This window comes from Aphelocoma coerulescens, chromosome 3, assembly GCF_041296385.1.
Source record: "Aphelocoma coerulescens isolate FSJ_1873_10779 chromosome 3, UR_Acoe_1.0, whole genome shotgun sequence".
Lineage (NCBI taxonomy): Eukaryota > Metazoa > Chordata > Aves > Passeriformes > Corvidae > Aphelocoma > Aphelocoma coerulescens.
The window spans coordinates 74602426-74629599 of NC_091016.1; the positions used below are offsets into that span (position 1 = coordinate 74602426).

Consider the following 27174-nt stretch of genomic DNA (forward strand, 5'->3'; position numbering starts at 1 on the left):
ACCATTATTCCAGCCTGACTGAAGAAAATATAGATACCAGTAGGTACATTTCACCTGTTGAGTATGGGGAAAGTGTCTTTAATACTTTTTTTGCAGACGTGTTTACGTGAACTGGAGCGTTAATTTACCAATCCAGCCACTGTTTGTATCATGTATATACTGCAGTAGTGGAATTAAGCAAAAGGCATAAGGTCTGAGTGTCTTGTATTTGGGGAACTTGATCAGCACTGGTTGTGTCAGGATCCACAGGCCATGTAATCAAATAAATGTTTCAAGAGGAAAAAAAATGCCACGCAATGAATGGTAATGTTTAGGCAGCTTACAATATCCATTCCGAATACTGTGATGAAACTGCTGAAGGATAATAGCTGGTACACATTTCCTGTTTTGGTGCTTATTTCATTGTTTGCATAGCTAGATGTGATGATTAATTTACAGCAAGAAATTTTCACCTTAGAAAATTTGCTACTATGCAGCCCGTGTTTCCTGGAGATAGTTTGAGGGCTGCAGAAATAAATATTTCTTAAAATAATATTTTTTTCTGAAATCAAATGCAGCCCTAGAAAAGCTGTTTGATCAATCCTGACCAAAATAAGTAGATGTAAATGTGAAATGGGCAGAAACCATGAATTTGTAGATGACAGTGGATCTTCACCACGTTTTGCCAAGGTTTGACTATTTTAACTGTTCTTCTTGAATCTTTCTATACTACTCCCATAAGTAGATAGCTCTTACTTCCTATCAGAAATGAGCTGGCAGTGTTTTGCATAGCTGACGTATTTTATTCAATATAGAAAATACCTTGAAATATTTCTGAAGGCTGGGAAAAGGCTTTAACAATTCATGATTTTCATCTGGAATATTTTAAACAGCCACAATCTTGGGCTGAAATTTGAGTTGTGCCTTTGTTGATCGGGAAAAGCAAGTCAATTTACTTGCCCTGTAAAGTGTATGTAAATATGTGCAGCCTGTACTGAATTTGTTGGGATTGCAGGATAACTTGGTGTGGAGGTATGAGAAGGTCCTTCATCCAAGGTCAGACAGGGCTGCTTAGGTCTGTGCCTCCACAGTGCTGGAACCCAGCAGGACAGAGCTGGAACAGCCACCCTGGGCAGCCCACACCTCTCCCTTCCTGGCTCCTTGTCCTTGTCCACCATCTGAACCCCGCTAAATTTCATTAAGTTCTTGCTGACCTGTTCTCCTACCTGTTTTGACCTCTGCCAACAGCAGCCCTGGCTCCCAGATTGGATTTCCTTCCCCCACCCCAAACTGGTCACTTGGTAAGGTTGCATTGCATCACATTCTGCAAGTATCACCTGCTTTTGACCCACCTGTGACTGGTTTTCAGCTTCTGGGAAACAGTCCCATCTTTTTGCCCTAATTCCAGGCTATTAGGCTGGAGAGACTTCACTGACCATAGTGGTAATGATGCAGACTTAGCCCTTGATCCATGCAGCAACTGCATATCTGATTAATCTATGTAAATACTCTTCAGTGAACAGGCTCTCTGACTTCTGAAAGTGTAGTTTCATCATGGCCACGATAATGAGCTGTAGCAGGGAAGTACTTCAGCTTCTTTAAATGGATGCTGGAGAGAGGAGAGGGGAGTGGAAAGGAAGAGCTGGCCTTTTTTCAAAGCTGATGGCCTGAGGATGGGTGAAGTATTTATTGGCAGTACCCAGCATTTCTGAAAACTCAAAGTGCCCTGCACTTCATGAAGTCAGGGACCACATCAAGATCTAGTAAGTTTCTTATTAACTGAGAAACTCTAGTGGTCTTTATAGCTTGTTTGTGTTTTTACTTACTGTTATTAGCCATTTAACTTAAGTTGGTAATGGCCGCAAATCTACTAATAATAATGCATGGCTCACTGTTTCATTTTTTTTTCTTAAGAAAAATACTACAATTAAAAAACCATTAAGAAATACTTGCTTCAATCAAATACAATTAAATAAAAGAAAATACAATTAAAGAAACATTGCTCTTAGAAAATGCATCTGAAATTTTGCCTTTCAATGCCAGTCTGGCATTCCTCTCACAACTAAAAGTTCTTACCATCAAAGATACTGTCTTCACTTCCCATTCCCTCCTAGGGAAGCAGGATTGGGGGATGAATGTAGACTCCTTTTGCAAGGGGGGAAACTTCAGGAAGATTGCTGTTGCTTTTTTTAGTTGTTGTTCCTGTCTTAAAAGACATGCTGGATAGACCTGGGTATACTGACAATTTCCATTTAATGAGGTGGCCAAAAGTTTGTTACTGACTTTAGTGGCAGAATAAAACTTGGAAGCATGTAAGGGGAGATTGAGATTCAAAATGTGTGAAGATATCTTCATTTTTGTGTATGTTAATCATGCTCTGAAACAGCAACTTGAATCACCTTGATGTTAATCACTTCATGTGGCTGTGTTCTATTGCATAGCATTGCTTATTATTGTATTGCTTATATTTTTATTTGCATTGCCCCTGCTGAGATTGGGAACTTCACTAGCAGCGTGGCTATGGAGTGCCAGGTACCTAACAACAAGTAGGACGTGCAGTCCATGCCATGAATAATTTAAATTCTAATTAGAAGCAAACCTTACCAAATAATTTCTTAAAGAACAGTAGGAAAAAGAGAACAAAAGCATAATTGTATCATGCAGGTGCAGGAGCTGAACTGTTCACACTGTTCAGCTTGGGAGTTCTTGGAAACCGTAGCAAGTCATAAGTAGATGAAGAAAAAAAAATGACACTGAGTGGGATGAGCCTATGTATACCACTATTCTTCATAAGAGTAGTATTTCCACAAATTGCTTTCTTTTTTCCTTACCTTTTATGACATTAATCAAATTGTGCGTGAACTTCAGAGGCTGCTACTAATTCTGCATTTTTTTATACAACTCTTTGATGCTTTTCTGTTTTAAGTGAAAATGTTTGAGCTTTCTTTCTGGTTATTGTCAGTAATGAACAATGACCTGAGTTCTTCCACATTACCTTGTGACGTGATATGTTTCTCTTCTAATGGGTGTTTCATTAACGCAAAACATCTGTGTGATCTGGTTCTTTAAAAAAATAGCTAACAAAAACCCAGAGCATTAGAGCGTCACTGATTTATCCACCGCAGAGATTTAAGAAAAAAATAGATATCCAAACTGCAAAAAAAAATAGATTGTCTGAAGAAACATCATCTATCTCTTGTGCTAGTGAGAAGGAAATACTTTTTCTGTGTATCTGTTAAAGAGCCCATCTGACTTTTTATGTTAAGTGTTTGAAGAAGACAGCCTTGGAGAAATGCAGTGGTTTTGAGTGACAGTCTGTAGGCTTAATTTTTTTTCCGAAATGCAGATCTTGGTAACAGTTGCTAAGTTGTAAGGTAGAGGCTGTATGGCTTGTTCTTTAGACTGCTCTTTTGTTTGGAACTGGATGACTTGGACAGTTTCACGGTTTCTATCTCATGTGTGCATGTATTCAGACATAAATGGCAAGTGGCATAAGTTGAGAAAGAATATTTTCAGTTATTAATTTAAATTGTGCTTAATTTCATAATACTGCACCTCAGTACTATATTTTCTTTTCTTTTTCCACTAACTTGTGTAGTTAGTGGGAATGTGTAGTTGGTTCACCCACTAGTAACTGAGAGCTGGAGGATGAAGCAGTTCAACAATATCTTAATTAATGCTTTCAAGGCAGATATTTTCAGGAAAAACTATTTAAATGCCTACAGAACATACTCAAATTCTAGCTTACCTGGGAGGCAAAATAAAAAATAATAATAAAAAAAGATTATTCAAACCCCTCAGTTTGATAAGGAAATAGCGTTTTCTTGCATATCTATTTTGTTTTCTATACTTCTGGTGGAAGACAGCTGGACTAAAGTGAATGAATCTAAAACTGAGCTAAAACTGATCTACTCTGGATGGTTCAAGGCAGGAAGAATGCTGTTATGTTAGATTTGGGTAACTATACAGGCAAACTTTTTGAACCACACTTTCTTCTATTTCCCTGAAATAGATGATTTAATTTGGCTAAAATTAGACAGACTTTTGGTTACAGAAAGTGCAAGGACAGTGCTCTCTGTGGGAAGGTTTGTACATTGCCTTCTTAGTTTTTGATTAGTCAAGGGAAGGGTCTCAGGAAGTTTCTGTGCTGCTTTTCTTGTATCTTTCCTGGTGAGATGGCCAGGTAAGAAGCAGACTTATTGGCTTGTACTAAATGATATTAATATATGAAGTATGCAGGTGAACTTCCTTCAAGTTTCTGTGCCTTATCACCTTGTGACTTCTACTAAAATGAACCATTCCATAGTTAAAGCACTATAGCCCAGCTTCGTAATTTTAGCAGTATGTTACTGCTGACAAAGAGAGGTATGCCTGGCAAATGAGTAGAATGTGGCTGGTTATCTTGGAATAATTTCATATGTCATACCATAATTTTCAAAAGAACTAATTTATCTTTTTTTTTGGTGCAGACATATCAAAGCATAAGGGCTGCTATTCTTATTAGTTATTTCTTACATGAAATAGTTTCTTTTTTCTTGTGTACTTGTGCATTAAATAAAATATGCAGTAATAAAATAAGTGTAGAAAATACCTTACCTGCAAATTTCCTGTTCTCTTTAGTTACCTTCTAATTAGAATTCTTGTTACAGAATTAATAGGATAATTGATTCCTTTTAAAATGAGTAACAGAATGAAGCACTGTGCAATGTCTGTCCCTGGTTAATAAATGATGCCCAGAACGGCATATGATGAATATTAGTTAGATAGTTTAATACGGTCCTAAGGAGGCTTACAAGCTACTGTGAGGAATAGAAAATACAAGAATAGAAGCTTATCTGTAAGTTAACACATGAGGGAATAATACTTAGCATTTCTGTCAGGCTTTCAATTTGAGGAGTTTGAAGTGCTTTGCAATACAAATGACAAATTAATCCTCAGAATAGGCCTTAATATTTTTATTTTTTCTCTTACTTCCTTTTTTTTCTGTGCAAATGCTAGATTTTTTTATTTTAATTTGTCTTTGTGGGCAAGAAATTAATTATTTGTAAGATACTGAAATGCTGAGGAGTGGTAGGATTTTGCTTGCATATCCCTTTAATGCAGATCATTAAATACAGAACCATATAAAGGATTTAATGATATGATATGCATGTTTAATATTAATGGAAAATCCTGTAAATCAGTTTGGCTACCTTAGTTCTATTCTCATGGTAAGAGTTACAGGTGTTTCCCCCACTTTGTGTCTGGCAGTGCCCTACACTGCTGGATGAACCTGTGAGTTGTTAAGAATTCTTCATTCCTATCACAATGCACTAGGAAGCTGTGAGCACCTTAATGTTCTCCAAACCTTTGTCTTCTGCTTAGTGGAAAATGGCGACTGGGAATCCTTTTTACTGGCCCATTAACTAATACTAAAGTCTCCTTTCTGGCTTTACTTGGCTAGGTGGAAGTCCCATCAGGAAGCACTCACAGGAACACCTCCAGCCTGCCAGGGCTTTGGAGCATGGTTGTCATCCACCTGCTAAATTAGAAATGGTGACACTTTGGCAGTGACTGTTAAACAAACATTGACACTGTGTGGTTTGCTTTTAACTCAGGATGATGCCATTAGGAAATGAGGTTATAAACACCAAAAATCTGTCAAGCTCCTGATTTGCAATAATCTTCCTGCTGACAGATAAGAAGTGATTATTTATATGAAGGTTCATGGTGACAGGATTTATTTTACGTGTCTTGAAGGAGAAAAACAGATTTCTGCTGCCAATAGAGAAAAGGAGTCTGTCATTTGTATCTTCTTCTGTCAGATTCAAGAGAAAAAAAATAAACAGTATCAACTGAGATGAACCTTTATACATTTGAGGAGTTTTTTTCAGCTTTGTTTCTGGAGTAAGAAATAGTAACAGATAATAAAGAGCTTAAAATTCAGACAACTGTAATGGCTAATGTTTAGTTTGAAAATAAACTCGAGACACAATTCTACCTACAGAAGACATGATCTGAATATAAGCCAGTTTTCTTGTGAATCTTGGTTCAGTTAAAAAGTTAACTTTTAGTTTTTGTTTTATGAAAAGTTGCTTATAATGAATGCTGTCAGCAGTCCAGCATAACAGTAGACAGAGTAACTGAAAGAGCCAAAAGGAGACATGTATCACTCTTAGTCATAGCTGCATGTCTGCTTAGATAAGGTTATGAACTAATCAGTGAAGGAGTAACTGCAGTAGAACACCTTATATCTTTACCTAGAATTTCCACTATAGAGCAAGTCTGAACATACTGTGAATACTGATAAAAACTACTTAGAAAAAAGAAAAGTCAAGGTAGTTATTAGTGATCAAAACATTTCCAGATGGAAAAGACATTGGAATGTGTTAGGATTGCATGCAGAACTGAAAAAAAAAAAAAAAAGATTGAAATAAGAGGTTTAAAATGCTACTAAAACAGTAATGTGAATATTGACAAAGGTAACAAAGATCATGCTCAGAAACAAGGGAAATTGACAAATGATTTCACAATGTAGTTGTGCTTACTAATCCTAGAAAAAGTGTTATGTATGGAGATACAGAGGAAATTCACATATAACTTCATGTTTTCAAGATGCATATTATTCAAGAGAAGCTCAATAAACTCAGTTAATAACTTGTATTTCTTTCAAGTGCAATGTTACGCTAAATACCATTGTGAAGATGATGAAACACAAATGTAATGCTTTTGATAACTAAAGAAACAAAGGCTGTGTATTTCCAAAAATTACTCACTGTGGTAATCAGTAGATTCAGTAAGAGCATATTAAACAAAGGTTTCATACATACAGCATAGCTTTATGAAAGTGATAGTGAATCAGCTGAAGGGGGATCATACAGCTTTTCACTGTATGATTTTTCACAATGAAAGCCTAATTGATGGCAATAATTTCAAAGGTAATATTGCATTTGCTAATAATAAATTCTTAGAATGATTTTTTTAGCTGTGCTGCAATTTGGTTGGTACTCAGGGGCTGTGAAAACAGTTGAGAAAAGGTCTTTCACTGGGCTTTGGGCAAAATGACTATTAGAGAGTCCCTTCCAACCTCAACCCTTCTGTGATTCTGATTCACCAAGTCTTAGCTTGTTGGTTAACAGTAATAGGAACAGACAGTAACAATATAAACTTGAGTTTTTGTAATGTTTGATGTAATATTTCATCAGAGCAAAGAAACCTGCTGGGGGGTTGCATTGTGGTCACAAACTTCCTGCACTGAAGATGCCATGAGACACCATGGTGGGTTCACCAGGGCCAGCAGCCAAGCATCCACACAGCTGCTGGCCCAGGTGGGCTGCAGGAGGGAACAGGAAGAATGAAAGCCAGAGAACGGGTGGAACAAGATAAAGCCCATTTATTAGGTGAAAGAAGGAGGGAGGCAGGGACAAATGGTGCAAAGGCAATCACTCATATCCTCCCACAATCAGACTGATGCTGAGCAGCAGCTACCTTGGAGAACTGGTCTTCCTTCCTGTGCCCCAGTTTTTGTTGCTGAACATGATGTTAATGTGGTAGGAAATACAACCCTTTGACCAACTGGAGTCAGCTTTCCCAGCTGTGTCCCCTCTCAACCTTATAGGCACCTCCTCCATTCTGCCTCTCAGGGGGAGTGGAAAAGGGGCAGAACCTGGAAGAAGAGAAAGCCTTGCTGTTTTACAAGCACTGTTCAGCAACAGCCAAAGTGTTGCTGTGTTATCAGCGTTATTTCAGGCACCAATTCAAAACACCATATGTGCTGCAGTGATGGATGCTAACTCCATCCTAACCAGACCCAGAACAGTCATCAACCATGCAAGTTGATTTGTACCTGAGGAAAGTTCAAGTGGAATGTCTGCTGAGGTTTCTTACTAATCTTACTAATTCTAGAGACTTCCTTCATCTCCCTTGCTGATACTGTGGAAAAATGCTGTTTTAGTTACAGCATCAAGGAGAGAAGATGCAGGGAGACTAGACTGAGTGAACATGTAGTTCTAGTAAGGAGTTTAAAAGGTGAGAGTAATTTAAATGTGTAGAAAGGTCAATGTAAACTGAGATAGAAAAGATTATTTAAGCTAGGGGTGGGAGTTAATGGAGACTAGATAAACTGTTGCATTTTCTTCAGAGTTTTGTTGGGGGAAGGTTTGATTTGAGAGGGAGCTGTTTGGGTTTTTTTGTCCCTTCATTTCTTGAACTTTCAGTATCTTAGTCTTCTGCCTTCCTCCTCTGTTTTGGCAAGATTTAAATGGTTAAAAAGGTCAAGATAGTACTGTTTCATGCAATTAATCCTTTTTTTCCTTTAATATGCCAGTTCTAAGAAAGTGCTTTAATTCTTTTCCTGACGTCCTCTTTGGCATCTCCCCCACTAATATGTAACTGCTAAAAATAAACCTTATTAAGTTATTATTTTCACTCCACCTGGTACTGCAGTAGTTTCCATCTAAATACGACTATTACTGTGCTGATTCAGCATCACTGTTTTCTGTCAATGCGCTCCTGTTTGAATAGGGTTTATTTTGTAAATTACAAGTGACTTATATATCCTCTCTAGGTGTTGTGTTAGAGTGCTTTGAAAGATGGCAGTAACTAAAATACCAACAACTGGGAGTGCATTATCATCATCTTTTAGTTGGCCAATATTATGGCTGTAGGAAAGGTTGTTGTTTCTGCTTTCACAGAACAAATTGCTGGGGTTTGTATTTTACTTTTTTTTTTACTTATTTGAGTGGGTTGAGAAGGGTTTTAAAATTGTATTTAAAAATGCTTCTTTTAAAGAAATCCACAGGTCCTTTTGTGCATAATGTCAGACATTCACCTTTTTCTTCTAAGTGGCTTTGCTGGTAGCAATTACAGTAGCACACTTCATTATTCTCCAAGACAGGTGGGAGGTAATCCTTTGGCATTTTATGACTTCATACGTAAAAATCTGTGCCCCATTTTTTTCTGAAGATGGAAAAGCAGCAAGCTTATTAGTGAAACAATCCTAGCTGGTCAAACTTTCAGCTGCTCATCTGACTGTGAGGGACCTGAGGTGGGACTCCATCACAAACAGACTTTGCTAACGTAGGCATGGGCTTCACCAGGAGCTGTCAGGCTCTTCTAGAGTATGAGGTTCAGTGAACTGTGTCCAGTTCTGGGCTCCCCGGTTCAAGAAAGACAAGGAGTTACTGGAGAGTGCCTAGCAAAGGGCTATGAAGATGATGAGGGGACTGGAGCATCTCTCACTTTTGAGGAAAGGCTGAAGGAGCTGGGCCTGTTTAACCTGGAGACAACTTAGATGGGATTTTATCAAGGCATACAAATATCTTAAGGGCAGGACAGGACTAGATTCTTCAGTGGTGCCCAGCAGCAAGATAAGTGGCACTGGGCACAAACTGAAACACAAGAAGTTCCGTTTGAATGTGAGGAAAAACATCTCTACTGCAAGATGTTCTCCTCCTCTAGAGATATTCAAAACTGCCTGGACAAAAGTCCTGTGCAACCTGCTGTGGGTGAACCTGCTTTAGCACAGGGGCTGGAAGTGGTTGATCTCCAGATCATCTCTCCTTTCCAATCCCAACCATTCTGTGATTTTTTTTAAACATATAGTAAAACTAGAAGGACTGAGGGATGCTTCTATGCAAGTGTAACGCTGCCTATTAACATCCTGGAAGGGTAATAAGGAATTATTTGAAATATAATTTTATTAGTTATACTGTAGAGACTCTCCCTCATTGGGAATTTCTCTTTTTTAACAGCATCAGTAATGTTGTGTTGATATACCAGATGTTCTTAGTAACTGTGATCTTTAGAAATTTCAAGTGATTTGTACAAGTAGTCAGAGACATGATCAAAAGACCCTTTGTGAATTACCAAGAAAAAAATCAGGAGATAATGATTTGGTGATATCCCATGCAAACAGAAGGGTGAAGACTGCAAAGATAGATGGATTTCTCAAAAAAACCTGTTAAAATTCGTTCCCAAAGTACCAGTGCTAGGAGTTTTGCCTAAGCAAAGAACTACCTGTGAGCTGGTCTATTAAAATTGCTCCTTAATATTTTAGAACCTTTTCATTCTTACATAGAAAATTAAGCTATTAACAAATAGGAAGTTAATGTAATGGGAAACTTATTATAGTTTTGTAATTTCCACAGCGGGGGAAGGAATGTAGAGTATTTCTGATGTATTGAATGCTAGAAATTGAGACCTCTTGATAGGTTAGATGCGCAAACTCAATTGTGTACCACGGCAGTATTGATTAGCAGAGGGTTCTTTGGCTGCTGTATCTGCGGGCTCTTTGCCCAGTAACACAGTAACACTAAGTGCTAGTAACTTTTTTCTAAATAGCCATTCGCGTTTGTGTCTAATTGGAATGACTCATTTCTTGTGAAACACTAGAGGGCTCACTGACTGCTTTTGGAGCTGCCTTTTGCTTTCAATGTATGTCCATAAATTCCCAAATGTGTAAAGCAAGAATGTTCTAAAGGTACACTTTCTTAGGAATAAATATACTCACTAACCTCAGTGGTTTTGACTAAATCTAGGCTTTCTGGAAGAGGTCTAAAGAACGCTTTGATTCGCCAAAAGAGATGAATCTGCTCAGGTCTCCTGCTCAGTAAATTCTGGTGGGGTTTTTACTACTGGAATATTTCCTAAAGTTTAGGGGGAGGGATGCTTTTTGGTTTATTGTTTGTTTGTGGTTTTGTTTGTTCAGGGGGTTTGTTGGGTTTTTTTTTTGTTTGTTTGTTTTGGTTTGTATTTCTTTCTGTCTTCTTGGCTTGTTGGATCCACGCATTGTAATTTCCTAGGAAGCAATTAGGCAAATGTACCTGAGTAGTTAGCAGAATGCAAGGAAATTTTGCAAAAAAACCCCAACAACCCATTTGTTGTTCATTAGCACACAATAATAAATATTATTAGAAGATAGTGTCTACTGTCTGGGTTATCTTCCTGTCTTACTAGCTACGGGTTGATGAGCAATAGGGTAATCAGAATGGGTTCTGCTACCAAATCACACATACAGTTATGATACAATATGATTGAAGTGTCAGTCCATGGGGAAAAACTAAAGGCAAGGGATTGCATATAAAACATCTTGTGGCATCACACACTTTGTGACTGTTGTGGCTGGACTGAAGTGGTCTGGAGTTGTTCCTGCCTTTCCCTCTTGGTAACTCTGATACTCATGGCAATCTGACTTGGGGAATCAGACAAGACGAAAAGGTTCCTGAAAAAAAGAATCTAACTTGCAAAAGTTTCTGTTTCATGAACTGACTTGGTTTGGGAATAGATGACCACTGCATTTCTTATGCAAGAGAAGGAGCATGGATGGGCTAGGAGAGGAAGGATGGAGAAATGAGAGGACAATGTTGGTACTGATTTGAGCAATTTTAATGTTGTTGTAATATGGCATCTTTAGACCCTTTGATTCAGACCACTTAATTACAAGTTTAATGTATATTTTAAAAAAAGCCTTTTGTGTGGTGTTCCCCGATTACGATTAAGCAAATGAAAAGATTCTGATGTGATTACGTGAGAAAATAAGCTTTGAGAAAGCATAGGATTTAGCCTCCTGAAATCTCCGGGAATTCGTATGTCAATATCTAAAACTGAGCTTGCAGGTCTGGGCTATGATGACAGGGCAGAATAAGTCCTCTTTGTACAATAGACAAAACTACCAGAAAATTTAAATTGGTAAATTAGTAAATATGCTGTGGACAAATGATTGGTTTCATGTAGTCTTGATCCTTGTAGCCATGGATTGGGAATGCCCCATAATCATAAAGTCTCCCAGTTGGCTGCCTATTACCAGTTCTGCTTTGGGACAAAAAGCCCCATCCTGGGAGAGCTCCTAAGCCATTCTGCAATGAAGTCAAGCAATGGGCACAGCCCCTGTCATCCGGCATATCATTGCCATCTGTGGCCTGAGACCATTTCCACAGGGCCTCTGACTTGCTGCCTTTCAGCTGAGATCTGACAGCAGGCTAATCTTTTGGTTGAAAATGCTTATATATTAACTGCAATTGGCAATTTTTGTATTTGTAAAGCTGTACCTGTAGTGTAGATAAACATCCATGAATTTTCCTTCAGGATAAACATGGATTTTTTTCTCCCATTAATAGCGGAGAAATGTTTATTCTCACAAGTATAGCAGTATTCTAGAAAATTTGTTGTCATTTATTATAGTATGGCTTAATGCAGATTTTTAATTGACATAATTTATTTGTGGTTTGAGCAAAGGAAAGAGGAAGGGAGAAAGTGCAGGATTACTATTATCAGCATGTCCCAAGGCTGCTGCTTTTAAATTTAGAATTATAACTGTTATTTAACAGAATTATCCTTGACACACATGGCCTCAAGAAGAGGTCTGAAAGCAAGGGCAGAGCAGTGTTGTCATCTGACAGCCTGAAGCAGTATCTTTGAAAAGGTCTGAAATTGTCACTTTTTGTCTAGAAGATGACCTCTGGCATTCCCAGCACTACTCTGCCTTGTGGAAGAGGGGAAGAGGGACAGCAAGGAGGCAATATCTTTCTTTTCTGTTACATAAAGTCATGCTGTTTGTGGTGGCCTTTAAAGAAGACTCTTCTTGAGCAGGTGTTAAAAGTGGTGGATGGTAAAGGGAGGTGTTGGACCTGCTGGAGTGCCAGTGGTTCATCACCAGGCCTGCAGAGCTGTGTGCTTTCTTCTCACGTTTTTGGGGAGGGGCATGTGGGCTCCTGGCCATGCACCTGGACCACCTTGAAAAAGGACAGTTCAGACCAATTGTCTCTGGTTGTGGTGGTGGAGTGTGAGCTATTCTTGAGTCAACTGCTGGGCTCTGCAAGGCTGTTTTCCAAAGCAGTATTTATCTGTGCTGCACCTCTTCTTGTGCAAAACATGATTTGGTAGTTATATGTTTAGTTGTAAAGGTTTTCGTCTCTTTGTGCAAAATGACATGTGAAAGTAGCTACCGGTGGATTTATAGTCATAAAAGATTGTATTGTAAAACACTCAAAACATTTTCTAGGTGTTCTGCCTGCCCACTTTGCCATCCTTCTACTGTTACTACCTGTGCTGAGTTTGAACCAATTAGTTTTATGCAAGCAAGTCTCTGCCAGAATCTGAAAATGACTGTGAGCTTTATTTTCACCTTAAAGAATCCTGTTCTAGGGGAAAAACTTTCTTTAAAACTGTTACTTCCCTCAGTTTCAGAGGTATATGCTTAAGGGAAATAAAATCTTAATTGAATCGATATATGATACAATGAATTCCCTTCCTAAAAATTAATCATTTTCGAGTGTGTCTTGGCCATAAATTTGCAGAAAAGAGTAGAAGTGGAGAGAAACAGTAACTGTTACAGCAACCATCCCACTGCCATCTGAAAACAGTGCCACTGTTATTCTTTATTGAATATTTCATAGTTTCAATGCCTGCAACAGTCTTTTGGTTAACAATTGAATTAATATGTTTAATATTGAGAACATTCTCAAGTTGGTATTTTCTGCGGCTTCTTCCTAAATCAACATTATAATCCTGCTTTCGTTTCCCTACAGATGATGAAGCATGCCTGGGATAATTATAAGCGTTACGCATGGGGATTAAATGAACTGAAACCCATATCTAAGCAAGGACATTCAAGCAATTTATTTGGTGAGTAGAGAGTGTATTTTTGTGCTTAGTGACGTTAGCATAAAACAGTAAATCAGCTGAAAAGCTTATAGGTGATAAACATGTTTTCTTTCTGCTCCCTGTCATGCAGCGTGATGTTTCTTGCTTCTGTTATGTATAAAAAGTAACAGTAAATGAAGGTGGTTTCCGTGACTTTTATAGATTAGTGTCTGAATGAGAATAAATGGAGCATGGCATTGCTGCATGATAAAAATATAGTTTTGTTGCATTGAATACTGTCCTGTCTTAAACTTTTACTATGGAAATCATTGATGCCACATTAAATAAGCAGGGAACTAAGGGGGAGGGGGGAGAGAAGAGGAGAAATCCTATCCAAGGAACAAACAATACTCTCTACAGTCATGAAGGTAGCTGAAGCTATGTGCTGTTCTTAGGAATTTATTTCCATTTCTTATAAAAATGTGTTGATCTGTATCAGACTCCCTTATCAGGCTTTCTCTTTCATTAACATAACTGTTTGCGCCTCTAAATGTTGTATAGGAGATGCTAAATATAGCCCAAGTTGTTATCAGTGTAGCACAAACATGGGACTGAAAGGTTCTAGTAGGAGAGGCACACTGTAGAAATGCAGTGTAATGAGGCAAGACTTTCTCAGTGTCCAAGTGGGGCTTACAGCTGGATAAATAGTAGCTGAAGAGAAACAGCATTCTGAGGAAGCCTAAGAAAACAGTCCCATGAACTGCCATTATCTTCAGTTTTGCGGAAAAACGAAGAATTAAACTGTTTGACATCATTTTTTCTATTCAAATAGCTTGTTTTTCAAACAGAAAGCTGAAAAATTGACTAATTTCTATAGCTGAGACAAAATCAATACATTATTTTGATTTTAACAGGAACTTTGTTGGATGTTTGCAAAAGATAGTTTGAAGTGGAAACATTTCCTAAAACAGCCTAAATAGAGCACTTATCAAATCCCCAACTATATTTGGAGGTTGCTTAGAGGCAGCAGTTGTGATTACAAAAATAATTTGGAAAATACAACATCTACATTGATCTTGCTGCACTGCTTGTCTACCCCGAGGTAACATCAAAAATGTTAATAAGTAATTATTATCTAATTAGTTATTGGACTCTGAGTTCTTGAAACCGGAAGACTTCAAGCTTAAGCCATGTTTCTGTTTCATTCTCTTCTCTAAAAATGTCTTCAGGAGAATGATAGTTGTGCAATTTAGTATATTTGAGGAACTGTTTAATGGAATTCTGTTTTCTTGCAGTACAACAAAATGGCATATAATTTCTTGAAAATTAAAACACTTAATATAGTTTCATTTGAAATCAGAAGTGGTATAAAAATTACTAAGGTTTGAGTTTGTAATAATATTGCATGGATTCACAGCAAAAGCTGTAGAAGTATTGACTTGTGAAATTCTTAAGCAGGAGTTCTGTGGATGTTGCATAAGTTTAAATCACTTCAGGCACAATTCTATGTGAAACAGGACAAGTGTTGAATTGAGAAATAAAACTGCATTTAAAGGAGTAAGAGCCAGAGTCAGTCTAAATGCAGATCAGTTTCTCATCGTGGTCATCTAGTATAAGATCTTATTGCTGAGATGTTTTCCTTAAAAATGTCTTCAATCTTATTGATCTTGGTGCAAATCAAAATAAGCATTAGGTCTCTTTCTGCTGAATTGCTTTACAGAACACCAAAGAGCAGCATATCTGCAAGCAGGTCTGTCTCATAAGTTACCCTTGCCCGGATCCATAATTTCCTTTTGTTCTTTACAAACAAAACCTTGTTTCTGTAAGTGTCCTCAGATGATTAGATCTGGTCTGTACCTTCATGTTTGAATTCAACAAATGCCTCCTTTTTCATAAGACAATAAAAGGGAAAAGGGTGATCTGTTTGTGTCTTGGGTTTTTTTTCTTCATGAAAAGACAGACAAGTTTCCTTATCTTCCTTGTTTCTTGTTTAAAAAAAAGAAAAAAAGGTTGAAAATGGTTGACTACTTTAAGGTAATTCTGAATTGTATTAGTGGAGAATAGGTTACCTTCAGCTCTGTGTCCTGTGAATTTCCTCCCAACCTTCAGAAATCAAGTAAGATCTTCAGTTCACTGTCACCCATCATAACTCCAATTTGCCAAGATTGTCTTTTCTTCTTGCTACCAGGTCTCAATTTTTCGAAAATACAAGTTTTGGATTGTCTTAGTATCAGTAAAATATAGCACATTTCATTAGGCACTGTTTGATTTTAAACACTTCTCCTCCCTTGAATTAATTGCTGCACTTAGGTTGCTTTGCATATATTGGGAGTGGCAGTTATGGGATAAAGACTTTTTGTATCTCACTGTGAGGAACAGCAGATTCCAGTGCTGTGGGATGCTTTATATTGTATAAGTTACAGTATAGCTCTCCTGACATGGAAGGGGAGGGTTGTTTTCAAATGATACTGCTTCTAAGCTTATTTTTGAAAGTATAAATGCATGGCTCCTTTCTTTCTCCATTTTGTAGGTAGATTATAATGACTGTTGTGTCTTGAAGGCAAGTCATAACTGTCATGATGTGTTTCTCAGAAGTACAAAAATAAGATGGCTTTTAAGAGGTGTAATTACACATAGATGTGGCTCAGGAAATATCATCATGAAATACTAACACTATACCTAGGCTAGGGGAAGAGGAAAGTGGCCAGTGGCGTGTTAATGGGAGAAAGGATAGGGACAACTGGTGGTTCTAATTTTGGAGGAAGGAAAAGAACCCTGCTTTAGCACCTTGTACAGATTAATAGTAGTAGAGCTATTCTGTAGCTGAGGACTTCTCGCTGAACTTGGAAATAACTTTTTTTTTGTCCTAAATTCAGGCCGTGAAAACAAATTGTGAAGTTAAGGAACTGACTTGATCTTGCTGGCATTCTGCGGGTCATGTGTGTGGAAGAGTGTTTGTAATAAGTTGAGAAAGTTTAAAGACTGGAAGACTGTAGATATGTTCATGTTATGAGCAGAAGTTGCTTTCTCTCACATGTGCACACTAAGAATAATATACTTTTAGAGAAACACTGAAACATACAGGAAGTGAAACATTTCTCCTTGAAGCCAGTGCCACATAGGTACCTCTGACCATTGGCAATGTCTTTTCAGCACATCCAAGCTATGTTTTTATTTCCTTTGTATTTGCCATGTTAGGTCTGACCTTGTTGTAGCAACTATTTGAAAAGACAGAAATATTCTTATTAGTTTAATTCCATGAAGTGTACAACTGTTCTAGATTAATCAAATAAATTGGAATAGCTTAGCATCTGTTTGCACCATACCTGTCCATTAGAAAAACAGGGCACATCTCCTGTTATGACTTCTTCCATGAGTACTGGTTCTTTGACTATTCCTCGTAGAAAGTAGGTCCTGAGTAAGTGCTGTTAGTTTTTCATACCTTAACCTTTATGCTTCAGGTTACTGTTAACAATGTTTGCTGAAGCAGAGATTTATTAATCTACCTTCTTATTGTGAACATGGCAAAATCACAATTTTGCCATTTTTTTATCATAGCATTCTACCACCAATCCCTCAACCCAGGAGCTATTCCTCTCTAAGCCTTCTGAACTAATTTAAAAACTAATGAGTGTTGCTGCACTAGCAGAGAACTCTTTCTAGAAGTGTTTTCTGCACTTAAGTGACTGTAACTAAAGGGCTTTTTTTAATTATCTGAAACTTTCATGTGCAGTATTGCCAGTTTGATATTGTAACTTGTAAGCATAGTATAATTAATCTCTGCAAGTGAAAAAGGACCTTTTCTGGAGGCAAAAAGGGAGGCATTTAATAAATATTCACAATCTACAAACCCCAAAGTACTATAATTTAGTAAGATCCTGCTCCTCCCACTTTAAACTGTTTTTTGTCATTTCTTTTATGGAGTGTTGAGGTGTATGAATATTTTTAAAGCCTGACAAAATTTATATTCAAAACTGTGTTGGCAGTGTATAGCAATGTGTATTTTTAAACTCTAAGTTTATTAATATAGCCTAGACAACTAATTGTGCATGTATTTAAAAAATATATTAATTCAAATTGACAGGATTCAAAATCTTGCCCCCACCCCAGTTTGTCTTCACTCTTCCTGCTTTATTCCTTAAAATTTTGTATTTTGGAATGTGGTTTTAATTTTGGAAGTAAGCCTGACATCTGTCTCAACTAAATTAACTTGTGTAAAGAACAACAGAACAGATATGTGGATGAATGACTCAACACAGCATTTGTGAGAGGAGGTCACATTGCACAACAAAGACAAGTCTATTGTCTTTTCAGATTTCCAAAAAACATTTTTCAGGCTTATTACTGGCCTCTCACAGGAATCCGTTTCTGCTGAGGCCACACTCTCAAATTACTCATCCCAACGCTGAAAAATCAAATTACCAGAGTGAAGTTTGGCAGTCCAAATAAGTTACTTGGTGGGGGGGGGGGGGTAGCTTTGACAATGGCAAACTGCAAACAGTTCCACAAACCCAGAAGGATTCCCCAACAGGCGATAACTGCACTTAGAAATAGCAAATGTTCCTAATTTAAACTAGCACTTGGTGAAATGGGACATACAATTCTGAGTTAATACACAGAACGGGCAGACTTGAGCTCATAGTGAGTAGTAAAGGTTGGCAACTTCCCAGAAAAATATATGGAGGTCCATAAAAAGTGGCATGGATGGGATGCACAAGGATTTATTGTTCCTTGTGGGGAGTGATATCCTTTGTAAGGAGGGGGGTGGAGATAGCAAATTACTAGGCAGCATGTTCAAACAAAAGAAGGTGGTTCATAACAAAACATGTAGCCAAGCTGCACGGGTGCCAGAAGTGTGGTGGTGCCAAAGGCTTCCACAGGAAGCACAGAGATAAGCAATGAAGGAAAAATTATTTGAGCTTTATCAAATTAAAAGACACCAGTGCTGGCTCTAAAATGCACAGATGTATAAAATACTGGAGATTTAGAAGAACATTCTAGAAATATCACTATATTGTTTCATGTTACACATACAAAAAGCTAGATTTGTTAAAAATTGAATTAATTTTTCTTTCCCCACTCTTAGCACAGGTGCTAATAGTCACTGAAATTAAAAGTGTTAATATTGCTGAGAAACGGTTTGCCAGTACTTGAGTCAAGAGTTTCATGTTTTGGCATAGCACACTTTAATAATTAATCACTCTTGACACTTTAAATTGCTAATGATATTGGATAGGAACCTTTTCAGTGAACTTTAAATAAAGGAAAACACTGTTCTAAGACATGAGTCAGCTTTTGAAGCAATGCTCCAAGAAACCTACAGCTCAAATCAAAATGTTACTTTAGTCAAACCTATATGTATTCTTGAATGCCCAGCTTGGTATGCAAGGGATGTGGGGAAATTGTAAAAACTATTAAGTGCACCAACAAGCATTGATTCTGAAGTATCCTATTTCGGACTCTTCTGGCCAGCATATAAGCCACGTCTAAAAGCCTGGGCTAGATAAGTGAGAACTTATTTTGGCACACGCTGCAAAGGGTTTGGCCGTAAGCCAGTTGTGGTTCTTAAACCATATGGCCACATAAGCTCAGTCACAGAGCTGTGCTAATAAGGTTGTCATTCACATCCACAGCACTTCTGCCTGCAGTGGCATCCTGGAAATTCATACGAAGTTATTCATCCTCTGCTCACTCTTCTCATTCTGCTCTTGCTGCCCAGCCCAGAGATGCTACTCCATTCTCTAATGTAATCTCTTTTCCTTTTATTTGTGTGCACATCCATTGGCATTGTTAGATATTAAAAAGCATGCAGTTTAAATGGGCCAACTGTGCATTACACAGAGGAGATACAGGCTGCCTGTGCTTTATATCATACTATTCTGAAATGATGGGTAATAAGCCACTGTGGTTAATAGTCCACAAATCTTATTAGCAGTATGTTCTTTTTTGTTTTCTTCCAGATCATTGCTTAAGATTTTAAGTGTTGAACTGGAAAGGAAGCTCTGTAGATGTAGATAGTCTACTGGAAATTTCATGTTGACTGATTTCTTTTGCATTCTTTTCAGTTAATAGTAGGCTATTTTATGTGTTCTCTATTAACGCCATGGAGTAAAAGATGCTGTTAGTAAAGAGGAGAGAGAAAAGTAAAGGGTTAACAACGGAAGTAAAATGGAGATGAGTACTTGCTCTGGAAGTTTTGGTAGAGACTAATAATTCTTCATTTTGATAGGCTTGTACATCTGCTTATCTCTTTTATCATCAAAATTACTCCCTTTGAGCTTATGATTTATGAGTTTCAAGTTAATTTTCTCTTGAGTATATATGTATATATATTTTTTTAATTATCTGCAAAATATATCTGTATTTACCTGAGGTGTATGAATTTGCTCCAAGTATTTTTTGTGATGTCTTCCTCCTGCCTAGGGCAACTATGAAACTCTACCATGGTGACTGCAACTTTTCTGGCACTCTTTGTAACACAGCGCTCACTGTTAGTCAAATTTATAGCAGTACTGTAGGTGTATAAGAAAACAGTTCTCTTGTCCAAATATTCTGTGTCATGAGTGTGTACTGTAATTGCCTGGCAATAGTCTTTGCTTCTTGTAGACCACAACTGCTGTGTAATTCCTTGGGAATGTCATGTAGAAATGAACAAGAATGATAACTGTATTTAATAATTTATGTGCTGTGCTTTGAGAAGCATAGCTTATATAGGCTTGTGAAATGTTTGGTCTTATCCCATAATAAGAAATGTTCATTTAATTTCTTTGCCTTCCTTCCCCCCCCACTGGTCTGGTTATTAATGAACTGTTCGGTGTCACAATTTCCATACTACTCTCAAGTTTAAGTTATCCTGTTGGCTGACTTCGTGTAAACTGCAGTTGTCCACAAGTTGTTATTCTGACCTCTAAACTGAGTCTTTCTCTGTTCTTTTGTCTTTTATCAAGAACTTTGAAGTACAGCTGTTTGAGACAAACTTGACTAATTGTCACATTAATTCTTTTATTGGTTTCTGGAGCCTTCAGAATAATAGCAAAAGTTATTTCAAATAAATTAAGATCTACTTGAGATTCTAGCATTTTTTTCTGTCTGTCTACAAGGAGAAGTCTGTGCTTTAAGCAGACCCCATAGGCCAGACTCAGGAAAAAAAAATCATAGTACATGACTCCAAGGGCAATTCCTCAATAAGGTTTCCCTGTATTTTCTCTGTTTTCTTCTGACTTAGTAGTGAGTTGCAGCTCAAGTACTAATCCTTAAAATTGAAAGCTCAACTGTTTAGTGGTGGTGTTAGTTGTATTACAAGAGGATTATCACAAAGAATGTCTTTGCATGGTGAGCCTATCACAATCCACTGAAGCAAATCAGGTCATAGATGATTTTTCTGTAAGTAGAGCTCACTTGTAAAGGTTCACTAGGAACTGCTTTTGTTGTATGGAGTTACCAGACATCTCTAGAGCTTTTGCAATAGTGTTCTTGACCAGATGTCCTCCAGCAGTTTTCCACTCTCACTTTCTCATAAACTCAGGAAAAATGTAAGTCGCTTAGCCAAGTTTAAAGGAATACTTTTCCTTTAATATTAGAGAAAGGCAGCCAAGTTCCAAATAAGCTCTGGGAGGATATGATGTTGTTTTTACCAAAGTATGCTGCAGTTTTATTAGTGGAATATCTGGGGGAAAATTTAGAGATTACTTCCTTCAGAGTAGGAAAGTGACATTCCAAAAATGGGTGGTATAAGCAACTGCTAAAATAGAGAAAGCATCTCATTCTGTAAAATGTACTAAGTAATTGTTGTAATAACCTAAAATATTATTTTGTTTAAGATGGTGGAAATGGAAAAGTATTTTCTACCTGGAAGCTTAATTTAAGACAGTGGTGTCAATCCTGCTATATAGAGCTCTCCAATCACCTCTGTGTTTCATGTGGAAGTGGAAACCCATGATGGCAGTGAACACAAGAATTGACTGATACAGTAGATTTCTTTCTTAAATATGAAAAATTGAGTTCTGATATTTGATAACTTTACAAAATAAAATTTACTTTTTGTCAGGTATTTCAGAGACAAGATGATAATCAAGTTCTTTAATTAATTGTAGCTACTATCTTGTTATTCCCCTGGTGCAATCAATTCCTGAATGAGTAGTCAGCTATTCACCTGACTCATTAGCCCTTCTGAGGGAGACAGGGATTGGATTGAATTACTTTCTCTGTTGATTGCAACCTAAATTATTTTGTAATTCTAAATGTTTACTTCTGTATCAGAGTCTTCTCTAAAATATAACAGTGTTTTTCCATTCATTATGAAAACTATGGGAGCCGAGTTCGCAAATGTAAATTTTAGTAGCGTGGTCAAAATTGAATTTTTGACATTATCCACTAAATAGGAATTGAAACTTTTCCTAGACAAAAGTGGTGTTTTGAAAAGGTCAAGGTAAATTTGAAGTAAGCATGGGAAAGTATTTTGAGTGACTGTGTTTTCTTGAACCCCACCTTCCACATTAACCTTTCAGTACAGAGTGATGAACATTTAATCCATTCAAAAGCGAACATACTGATGATATTTCATCTTGCAGTGTTAGGTCACGGCTAGCTCTTACCTATCTCTTTAACAGAGGTAGAAGGGTGCTGCTTCTGCAGACAACCAGAATTTGCTCTAAAAACCAGTGCCTTGCAAGCACCTCCTGAGCTGACAACTCCATGTGTGCAGGTTTGCCTTTGCCTCCCCCAGTGCTGTCTTGTGCAGGTTACATGGTGGTGCACAGTATCAGAAAAATTGTTTTCTACAGACTGTACTTCTTAAAGGGCTTTCCTAACTGAAATGGGATCAGTACATACCAGCTTCTTAAAGCTTTATGTATATTATTGAGTATAAAAACAAAAAAGCAACTGATTGTTTTCATTCCAAACTGGAAGAAACAGGAATTTCTCAGTTACTGAGATTTACTGCGTTTTATGTCATTTTACAGTGAACTGTTTTATCAGTGGTTTAAAATGCAAAATTATGGCTGAAAATACAGTGCATCAGAACAGCTCTTCAAAAGTTCATTACTGGAAGAAATACTTAAATGTTATGATGCTGGGCTGTGGCATGGGAATCAAAGTAAAGGCTGTGAATTACTAGTTACCACTTGAATGCTTATGCACCCAGTTTTTAATTGGATTAATTGAAATTGGATTTTGAAATTAAAATTAATTTAAATTAATCAGATCTAACTGAAAGGTCTTCTGTTGGAAAGTAAATCACTGGCTCTTCATGTATTTCAGGTAACATACAAGGAGCAACAATCGTGGATGCCCTTGATACTCTCTACATCATGGAAATGAAAGAGGAGTTCAAAGAAGCCAAGGAGTGGGTTGAAAAAAACTTGGATTTCAATGTGGTAAGGAGCGTTGCTGATGAACATTTAATGCTCTGTTTAGTCTCCAGGGGCCAGCTGAGGACTGGGTTCTAGTATTACAAGCATGATGCAAGGCTAAAGAATTTAGATCATTGATAGATAAAACAAGGCAGGAAGCTGGAAAGGAGGAAATTTACTGCTCTGCTTATATGCTCTTTTTCAATTAGAGAGATTTAGGTAGATGGAAGGCATTAAGCTGGACTGAAGGAAGGAAAAAGGAAATAGAGTATTTGCCATTATAAAGTAAAAAACAGCCTTTTCAGCTTTTCTGGATAGAAGAACTGAGACCCTTCAAGCATTAACTTTTTCATTATGTAAACCTTCTGCATTTCCCCTTTGTGAAATCTTCCACAAGTTTTACTTGTGTTTAGAGAAGGGTACATGCCATACATACTACTTAGGTTTGTTGGCTGTTCCAGTAAAGTTGAATATCACGAGTTAGGCTGAACTATTGGCACAGCTGAACTGCTTTAGTCTTATGAAGCATCAGGTCACATCATTCTCAAGTGCATGTACAAATCACCCTATTCAGTCGCAAATATGCAGTTGGGGAAAAAGTTCATTATTGAAGCTTTTATTCTGGAAAGGCCCTGAACTGGCAGGAACTTCTTCAATTAAATTGAGAAGTCCTGGGTTTGGTTTTTTTTCCTTTTTTTTTCTTTTTGTTTTTGGGCTAAAGGATTGATTGTTGGGTATGGAGAGCTGATGAAGCACCTCTGATCAGTGTAGTAAAGCAGGCACAGTACACTGAGCACTTAAAAGCTCTTGTAGTTGACATGCTTAATGTTAGAAACACTTTCTGAAAACAAAGTACTCTTTCTAATAAGTTATGCAAAAGTCACGTTTAATTAGGTTCTCTTCCATGCTTGAGAATTAATTATCCTTTCAAGAAGGAGTTAATGAGTGGATATTACATAGTTTATATAAGCAGTAATTTAGTATGCATTTATATTTACATTTACAATGTAAATAGAGCATATTAAACAGTGCTTCTGCATAGTATCAGAAGCCTGAATGAATACTAACTTTATTTTGTGCATAAGGATTTTTTTTCCTAAAGGTGTTTTCATAATACTAAATTCCTGTCTTATTAGCTTGGTACTATCAAGATGTTTAAAAAACAAGGATAAAACAACAGAAAATAACCCACTCCACTTAAAAGGATGATCTGAGCTCTACTTGGAGGAGTGTTGTAAAGTATTGTAGAGTGATTTACATTATTAACACGAAAATCTTTGGGTTTACATAAATCTTGATACATCTGATACTGGAAACTTATACATGGCATTGTCTACATTTCCTTTTTTTAATGCACCTATTTTTTTCTCACTAATGCTTATAAGCTAAGAAAATGTCAGGAATTTTATATTCCATCTGTTGATCAATGCAGCAGTCGATCAGATTTACCAAAGCTAGTTTACAGATAACACTGACCTGTGGCAGTTAACAGTATATTGTTACTGATATTTCTGTAAATAGCAGCCTGGAGTTTGACACCTCACAAAATTATTTTTATAATATTTCATAATCATATGTAATTGAATTTTACATTGGCATCAGCAGCAAGTAGATGGATTTTCCCAAACTGGAACAAGGAAATTAAAATAAATAACTGCAACACCAAATTTAATAATGAATGTCCATTTGTTTAATTGCAGGATTGTTGAAAGCTACTCAACTTGCATTTTTGTTTAGTTTTCCACTTTAAGTATAGGTTTTACATTCAAATGCTATTTTGTATTTGTATTACCGTTTAAAGAACAGCAGTTCTCTTTTGTGTTGGAGCGTTTATCATGTAGCAGGCTTTACATGATGTTTTCTCCAATACTGTTATGTTTATGTACACTGTTACTTGCTCCTGTTTCAGAAACCTTTGTCCCATGAAAGTGATTTATTAAGAATAACTGACACACTGACATATCCTTAAGAGTTATTTCTTATGAGTATTATAAACTTGTGTTTGATGTTTCTGCTCATTTCCTGGGCAGCAGCTGCCTAATCAGCATATTTGGCCTTTATTTGCACAAATAGAATTAGTTTTTCTCTCCATTTATTTTTAGAACAATGTCTTTCAAATTTTTAATTTTCTTTAAGATGTTCTTTACAAAAATAACTGTGACTTTATTCTGTAGCAGAATCTTTTCTCCTTATGTTCTATGTCAATGCAGCTAGATATAGGAAAATGTTACAAACTCTAGAAGATACTCATCAAACTATTTGGCCAGCACTCCCACCATTCTCAACACCTGATCGTAAAAGGTTCCTAATGTCACTTTGTAAAGTAGGCACTAGTTCATCCACATGAAAGGATTTATGGAGTAAAGATGACTTAACGGGAAATGGCAACATCTCTTCATGCAGTCCCACAGTTCAATGAATTAGATGTCAGGGTTGCTCTTCTTTACTTTTCCAAAGATAGATTTTGATTTTGAAGGAAAATTCTAGTTAAGTCAGCAGCACCTTTCTTGGCAAACTTGTGCATTTTAGCAAGCTTGTCAGTGGATATGTTTAGACACTTCCCCTTTTAGAGTATAACACAGGCTGTGTTCATTACAGCTGTAGCTGGTAGCCCTGTGATTTTATAACTGAGATATCCACGTTGCAATGCTTGGACCTTTTTTTATGTCACAACTGCTGACATTTTTTGTATTTGAAACCTTGCTGAAATTTCAGCTAAACTGAGCCATTCCTTCAGGAATTAAGTTGAATTTTCTGATTCTGTCAATATTTTAAGAGATGTAGACTTGTACCTTTGGAAAGAGTTGGCATTTGCAGTGACTAAATCCATGGTCTTTGCACCATGGATATGTGCTCTGTACTCTGTTAAATCACTTCATCTCTCTTCACGCTCTTCTAATTAATATAGCTGAGGCTTTGGTCTGACCTCCCCACACATGCTGCTGCCCACACGCCCCTTCACGGTGCACAACCCACGGCTGCAACAGCTGGGCTGGGCTGTGTATCAGCAGGTTGCAAGGGAGGAAAAGGGAACCAGTCTTTCATGGGATCTTTAGGGAGCTTGGCTGTTTCCTAGCTACAACTATGCACTGCTGCCTGCTTCTCTGCTCTTATTTTTTATTATTTGTTTCAGAGAGCTTTCTGAAAGAGTTTCTGTACCATCACCCCACTTCTGCTTCACACTAGGGAGGAAAAAGCTATCGGTCTCTGCAGTGCAAGAGCCAAATCACACTGAATACATGCTTGGGAAGAGAGAGGGGAAACGTGATCTTAATGAGGCAAATGAAGGGATCAGGTATAGGGGAGTAGTGGTGCAGGAGCTGAGCCACATGGTTCAGCAGCGAAAGTCTGGGAGTTGTTAAGTATTGGAATTGATGGTGCTTTGCTTCTCTGCCCAGACACACCCCAGTATGTTTAGGATGAATGACCAAGAGATCCATCCCCCTCTTCTTCAGCCAGGCTAAACTCCTTCCCTGCAAAAGGGCAGTCTTGCTCCTATTGCCTACTGGGAGCATTCCTTGGCCTTCATGGTGTCCTAAGGCATGTCTGGACATTGACTGGAACGACAGGGGCTCACACCAAGACCAGAAGGTGCTAACAGTCAAATTGTACATTGAACAGGGCTTGAGTTCATACCCTGATCCACTGATCAGCTGTCTGATGTAAGTGTAGCCAGACAGGATCAGAATGGGAATGAGATATGGAGCAGAAAGCCATGCACTTGTTGGGATAAGAGGGAAACTGGGAAAGTATGAAGAACATGTCATTATTTGCTCCTGAAGACAGGTACTAATGAGTTGAGGAACTGCATAAAGAGAAGGGAATGAGTAAGAAGGTGAGCGTACCTGCGGTCTTATGTCCTACCAATGCTCTTAAGCAAAGCTGTTTCAGAGGTCAGTCAGTCACTGTATCTGATTTTATAAGCCAGTTTGGAAGCTTGAAAGCTAACTTACCAGTTCTGATTTTCATCTTTGTGCTTAGCTCACCAAATCTGAGTATCCTTTAAAGACGTTTTGTCAGTATCTTCATGCAATGTAGAAGTTTTGTGAGTGATACTTGTACTATTTGGGAAGAGAACTGGAAAAAGCAGAGAAACTTGAAGTTATGTTTTTTCTCTACTGTCATGTATAGACTAACATACCCCCTTCCCAAGATCCCAGAGTAGCAAATATTATTTGCAGCTGTAATTAATAAGGCTTCCAGCATTTATCATTGGCTCAGCTCTGTCTGTGGTGTAGCAGTCAGTAACAGGACAGACTTTCAGACTTCAGTTTGCTTATTT

At 37.5% G+C, this 27174-nt stretch overlaps 1 protein-coding gene across 1 annotated transcript in view; it reads left to right on the forward strand.

Moving 5' to 3' along the window:
* MAN1A1 (mannosidase alpha class 1A member 1) overlaps window positions 1–27174 on the forward strand; it is a 142211-nt gene that overhangs the window by 23935 nt on the left and 91102 nt on the right. Inside the window, exons 2-3 of the mRNA XM_069010899.1 lie at window positions 13485–13581; window positions 22801–22916. Coding sequence (XP_068867000.1) covers window positions 13485–13581; window positions 22801–22916 — 213 coding nt within the window. The remainder of the gene's footprint in view (window positions 1–13484; window positions 13582–22800; window positions 22917–27174) is intronic.